At 36.6% G+C, this 7,233-nt stretch overlaps 1 protein-coding gene across 4 annotated transcripts in view; it reads right to left on the reverse strand.

The window, feature by feature from the left end:
• The window catches only part of ncf2 (neutrophil cytosolic factor 2), a 35,605-nt gene that overhangs the window by 7,869 nt on the left and 20,503 nt on the right, over positions 1-7,233 (reverse strand). For 3 of the 4 annotated variants that reach the window (XM_062021499.1, XM_062021497.1, XM_062021498.1), the window contains 4 exons: positions 6,123-6,171; positions 3,411-3,487; positions 3,202-3,350; positions 2,156-2,261 (listed from right to left, as the gene is read on the reverse strand). In XM_062021499.1, coding sequence (XP_061877483.1) covers positions 2,156-2,261; positions 3,202-3,350; positions 3,411-3,487; positions 6,123-6,171 — 381 coding nt within the window. The remainder of the gene's footprint in view (positions 1-2,155; positions 2,262-3,201; positions 3,351-3,410; positions 3,488-6,122; positions 6,172-7,233) is intronic. The other variant, XM_062021500.1, reaches the window with a different exon arrangement.

Here is a 7,233-nt window from a genome sequence, read left to right on the forward strand (position 1 = left end):
TGGATAAATAAAGCTTAAATAAATATATAAATACATGTCCACCAGTTAGTCAAAGTTTATATTCTACATTACCCAGAAGGCTTAACACTGTAGACAAGAATAGGAAGTATGCCTGAGCTATGTGGGAGGACGACAATTGTGCCGTTTGATCAATAAATAGTTGATATATTGTTACATTTTGTTCCTACTGCGTGAACACCAGAAACAAACAAAAGTTTTGATTAGACAGTTGACGTGCGTTTTGAGAAAGTCAGCCATTTGACACACGGACCACAGATTGGCTGAGCCATGTTGACAAACGGTTGATAACATGACGCAAAATAGCTTAATAAATGGGAACATGCTGATCCCATTTATTAAGCTATTTTGCGTCATGTTATCAACCGTTTGTCAACATGGCTCAGCCAATCTGTTGGATGTCGACTTAAAGGGGAACTGGACATTTTTGGAATTTTGTTTGTCATTCACAATCCTTATGTTAGACAAAACATTAGTTTTTTTATGCATTCTAACTCGTGAATAAACACTAGCAAAAGTCAACTAACAATTGAGGTAATGGGGATTTGTCCTATTCCGCCTATAAAAGCACTCTAAAAAACATCCAAAAACCTCTGTTTTATATACACACAGTAGGTGTACAGTATTTATAATGTAGTTTATTGTAGTTTATAATAACATGTCATATTTACGTATTTAGCTCATTGTAAGCTTATTAATATCACAGACTCATCACGTTTAGGGACGGCGTGGCGAAGTTGGTAGAGTGGCCGTGCCAGCAACCTGAGGGTTCCTGGTTCGATCCCCACCTTCTACCAACCTCGTCACGTCCGTTGTGTCCTTGAGCAAGACACTTCACCCTTGCTCCTGATGGGTCGTGGTTAGGGCCTTGCATGGCAGCTCCCACCATCACTGTGTGAATGTGTGTGTGAATGTGGAAATACTGTCAAAGCGCTTTGAGTACCTTGACGGTAGAAAAGCGCTATACAAGTATAACCCATTTACCATTTACGTTTGCTTTTTCCTTTAACATAAACAACGCTACAATTCATGGCAGACCTAATGAGAACCAACAACGACTACTTTGGGACAAATGATGATCCAGAAACTTATATTTTTGAGCCCAAATATAAGAAAGATGAGCTACAAGTTTTAAAAGTTGGGTGATAACTTGTTGCAGTATTGCTAAGTGCTAAAAAATAAATACTACGAACATAATAAAACAATCACTTACTGTACAATGTCTGCTCTCACTGAGACGCAGACTGACGGGATTTCCATGTCGTCCCGTTTAGATGAAGAATTAATCATAATCCTCACACTGGTTAAAAAAGGTGGGCGAAAAAACGTGCGAGGCATGATTTATAATCTATAATTAACTTTTACCAATTTAGAGGCGATGCAGCAGCTCAATATGTCAATACCTGCATGAACTAGTTTCCTCTCTGATCACGGCGCAGCTAAAAGTAGTTTTTTCTGCGTTAGTGCTTATAATAACAATATCGCTAATACTTGTTTGGGGTTTTGGGATGTTTTTAGAGGGCTTTATTGGCACAATCAATGACTCCCATTAACAATAATAATAATGGATTAGATTTTATATCCCGCTTTTCTATTAGATACTCAAAGCGCTCACAGAGAAGTGGGAACCCATCATTCATTCACACCTGGTGGTGGTAAGCTACATTTGTAGCCACAGCTGCCCTGGGGTAGACTGACGGAAGCGAGGCTGCCAGTTTGCGCCTACGACCCCTCCGACCACCTATCATTCATTCACCAGTGTGAGCGGCACCGGGGGCAAGGGTGAAGTGTCCTGCCCAAGGACACAACGGCATCGATTTGGATGTCAAGAGCCGGGGAGCGAACCTGCAACCCTCAGGTTTCTGGCACGACCGCTCTATCCCGCCCCATTAGCTGCATTGTTAGCCACCTCATACTTTGACAAATCAGAATGTATAAAAAAAGAAAACCCATGTGGTTTTTGTCTTACATGGGGATTATGAATGATAGGCAAAATGACAAAAAAAGAGTTCAGTTTCACTTTAAGCGGTGGTGACATCTCTTAGTTTTAACAGAGTACATTTTCTGTCTTCATGAATGTAAAAGGTGAATACATCAACTCTTCACTTCATGTGATATTTTATGATAAGATACTCACCTCTTTGATGTGACACCACAGCTTGAGACGTCTGTTACGAGTGCGACTCCACACACTCACCATGTCGGTGTCTTTGCTCATAACACTGTTTGCCTCTGAAGTGAAACTATGAAGAAATAGAAGCAATCATTTCAGGATTTTATCCATCCATCCATCCATTTTCTACCGCCTATCCCTTTCGGGGTCATGTATTAAAAATTAATCACCATAGAATCCTGAATTCATTTCTGAAAATAGTTTTTCTCTCTCTGAAAAATGACTAGCAATAATTTCTGGTCTTATTTTGGGGACTCAAATATGTTACCATGAATTGATTAACGTGGAAACAAGTTGAAAAACTTATTCGGGTGTTACTATTTAGTGGTCAATTGTACGGAATATGTCATGTATTGTGTAAAGTGTACTGTTTCATATCATGTATTCTCTTCCTTTGCAATCTACTAATAAAGTTTCAATCAATCAAAGTATGGTGGCCGATACTGGGAATTTTGGTATCAGCTGATACCAAGTACATACAGAGCTGAAATCACTGATACCAGCACTTTGACTTGAAATTTAATTTTCTGAATTTACGTCTAGTTAGTTGATTATGATAATGCGGGAAAAGGATTTCATGCAAATAAAGATGTTTTTATAACTAAATGCAACTATAAAACAATGTGTTGTAAAATGTTCACAATGTATACACAATTCTTAAAGAAAAAAGTTATGAGTGTAAAATAACCAAAATGGAAATACAAAAATGTCAGCACAACATAAATAAGTGCAGAGAGAGAGAGATGTTTGCACTGACAGACAAATTAAAGCAACATTTAAGTAATTTTCTTAATGTACAGACAAGAAACTGCAACAAAAGTATCGATCTCATCGCACTAGTATTTATCTGATACTAATACCCACCTTGGTATCGATTCTATTGATTTATATCAGTTTCCCCACCCCAACATGAAAGCACTCATTATGCAAATTAGAGGCACCACTATTGAAGTGCAGTAGTGTGAAAGAAAGAGTTGATGAATAATGGAAACGTCGTCCCAAATGTTTACCTCAATGTGAAGGATGAAGAAGCCCGTTTGAGTTTCTTACTCATCTTCTCTACCAACATGGAGTACGTGCAGTCGCTTGTTACACGTACTGCAACGTTGAAGGTGTAGTACACTTTGACGATACATGACTTGTCAGCAGGCTGTGCTTCCTGAATTAAGAAAACGTTTTTCCTCAAAAACTTCCATCAATGTTGATTTAATTGTTTTACCTTGGGTTCCACGTCTGCACTGCTGCTGTTAGACCTTACAACAGCTGACAGAAAAATGTCATCAGTACTTCCAACACCTGACGTGAAAAAAACATGAATATTGGTACTTAAACACATCAGTACTTCAACACCTGACTTGAAAAAAAACATCAGTACGTCAAAAACATCATCAGTACTTTTCCCTTCATTATTAGTCTTATTTTGCATATTCCGTTGAACCTGTGTCATCACTACTGCAACACCAGACATGAACAAACTTCATCAGTACTTCAACACACCAGTCTTAAACTGGATAAGAAGTTATCTAACGAACAGGAAACAATACGTGAAGCTAGGCGAACACACGTCTACAACGCTAAATATATCCTGTGGTGTACCTCAGGGATCAATATTAGGACCTAAATTATTCAATCTCTATATAAATGACATTTGTAAAGTTACAAAAGATTTGAAGTTAGTATTATTTGAGGATGATACAACAGCGTTTTGTTCAGGAGAGAACACACAGGAGATAATACAAATAATAACAGAAGAAATTAACAAATTAAAAAGATGGTTTGACAAAAACAGACTATCGTTGAATCTTAGTAAAACTAAAATAATGCTATTTGGTAACAGTAGAAGAGAAAGTCAAATACAAATAGACGGAATAGAAATTGAAAGAGTAAATGAAACCAAATTTCTAGGTATAATGATTGATGATAAATTGAACTGGAAATCTCACGTAAAAAATATACAACATAAAGTTGCAAGAAACACGTCAATAATGAATAAAGCAAAACATGTTCTAGACCAAAATTCCCTTCATATTCTCTACTGCTCACTAGTGTTACCATATCTGAGCTACTGTGTAGAAATATGGGGAAATAATTACAAAAGTACACTTCATTCATTAACGGTGTTACAAAAAAGATCAGTTAGAATAATACATAATGTTGGATATAGAGAACATACAAACCCTTTATTTATTGAATCAAAAATACTGAAATTCCCCGACATAGTGAATTTGCAAACAGCTAAAATTATGCAGAAAGCAAACTATAACCTGCTACCCAAGAATATACAACAATTCTTCTCAAAAAAAGAGGAGAAATATAATCTTAGAGAAAAACGTAATTTAAAACATTTGTTTGCACGTACAACACTTAAGACCTTCAGTATATCAATATGTGGAATTAAATTATGGAATGGATTAAGCAAAGCAATCAAACAATGTACTAATATGATACACTTCAAGAAACTCTTCAAACTTAAAGTGTTTACAAAGTACAAAGAAGAAGAACCATGACAAACATTCTCAATTTATTTAATCCATCCATTCATTCATTCTTAAAGTAATCTTACTTATCTCATCATATGAAATATGACTTACTTCACCAATTATTATTATTAAATTCTTACTATTATTTATTTATTTATTTTTATTGTGATTACTTATGGAGTTTATTGTGAAAAAATTGTGAACAGGAAGTGAACAAAAAGTTTTGCAACTGTTATGTAAAGAAAGGGGGTAGGATTAAATAAGCTCTGCTTCTTCCTATTCCTTTTCGAACATGTTGAAAAGAAACTGGAAATTGTGATGTATCATGTTGTATGCTTGCATGTTCGAAATAAACTCAAAACTCAAACTCAAACTCACCAGTACTGTAACACCTTGCATGAAAAAACAATAGAGGCACATCAACACATTAGTATTTAAAAAAATATCAGTACTTCAACATGAAAAAAGTACTCCAAAAACATTATCTGTACTTCAACACCTGACATGAAAAACATGAAAAAAGATACTTCATTACATCAGTATTTCAATAGTACTTCAACACCTGACTTGAACAAATTTACTTTCAACGCATCAGTTTTTCCAAAAACATTATCAGTACTTCAACACCTTGACATTAAAAAAAAAGATACTTCAACACATCAGTAGTTAAAAAAAACATCATCAGTACTTCAACGACTGACATAAAACATACTTCAACACATTAGTACTTCAAAAACATCAACAGTACTTCAATACCTGACATGAAGAGGTATTTGAACTAGAGATGTCCGATAATGGTTTTTTTGGCGATATTCCGATATTGTCCAACTCTTAATTACCGATACCGATATATACAGTCGTGGAATTAACACATTATTATGCCTGATTTTGTTGTGATGCCCCGCTGTATGCATTAAACAATGTAACTTTACCATGAATTGATTAACGTGGACCTGACGTGGACTTAAACAAGTTGAAAAACGTATTTGGGTGTTACCATTTAGTGGTCAATTGTGCTTTAAAGGCACTGCCTTTGCGTGCCGGCCCAGTCACATAATATATGCCGCTTTTACACACACGCAATGAATGCAATGCATACTTGATCAACAGCCATACAGGTCACACTGATGGTGACCGTATAAACAACTTTAACACGGTTACAAATATGCGCCACACTGTGAACCCACACCAAACAAGAATGACAAACACATTTCGGGAGAACATCCGCACCGTAACACAACATAAACACAACAGAACAAATACCCAGAACCCCTTGCAGCACTAACTCTTCCGGGACACTACAATATACACCCCCGCTACCACCACCTCACATGACAGAACTTCTGTATTTCAAAAAACATCAGTTGATATGAAAAACATCAGTACTTCAACACCCAACATGAAAACGCATAAAAAATCAATACTTTGATAAACATTATAAACATTTGTACCTTGTTTCCTTTCTGGCCTGCTTGGTGGTTCCCGACTAGGAGATTCTTCCTGGTTTTCATTGAACACAGGAAAATGAAAAACGTAATTGTTTATAACAAATCAACGACAGTAGTACCTTTTTAGTTATTGATAGTACAGTCCAAACCAATGGGTTTGACAAACACCAAATAGTATTCAAACTATAAATTGTTTGCTATGAGAAATATCCATCCATTTTCTACCGCATATTCTTGTTGGGGGCTACCGGGGTGCTGGAGCCAATTCCAGCTGCACTTGGGCAGAAGGCGGGGTACACCCTGGACAAGTCGCCACCTCATCACAGGGCCAACACAGATAGACAAACAACATTCACACTCACATTCACACACTAGGGACCATTTAGTGTTGCCAATCAGCCTATCCCCGGGTGCATGTCTTTGGAGGTGGGAGGAAGCCGGAGTAGCCGGAGAGAACCCACGCAGTCACGGGGAGAACATGCAGACTCCACCCGAGCCCGGGGATGGAACCCAGGACCTTCTTATTGTGCTGCCCCTATTAGAATTAATGCAAATCCAATTCATGTGTTTCAGACGGACAAAAATATTAAGACTAGGGATGTCCGATAATGGCTTTTTGACGATATCCGATATGCCGATATTGTCCAACTCTTTAATTACCGATACCGATATCAACCGATACCGATATCAACCGATATATACAGTCGTGGAATTAACACATTATTATGCCTAATTTGGACAACCAGGTATGGTGAAGATAAGGTACTTTTTAAAAAAATGAATCAAATAAAATAAGATAAATAAATTAAAAACATTTTCTTGAATAAAAAAGAAAGTAAAACAATATAAAAATAGTTACATAGAAACTAGTAATTAATGAAAATTTGTAAAATTAACTGTTAAAGGTTAGTATTATTAGTGGACCAGCAGCACGCACAATCATGTGTGCTTACGGACTGTATCCCTTGCAGACTGTATTGATCTATATTGATATATAATGTAGGAACCAGAATATTAATAACAGAAAGAAACAACCCTTTTGTGTGAATGAGGGGAGGGAGGTTTTTTGGGTTGGTGCACTAATTGTAAGTGTATCTTGTGTTTTTTATGTGGA

Source organism: Entelurus aequoreus, linkage group LG15, assembly GCF_033978785.1.
Source record: "Entelurus aequoreus isolate RoL-2023_Sb linkage group LG15, RoL_Eaeq_v1.1, whole genome shotgun sequence".
Lineage (NCBI taxonomy): Eukaryota > Metazoa > Chordata > Actinopteri > Syngnathiformes > Syngnathidae > Entelurus > Entelurus aequoreus.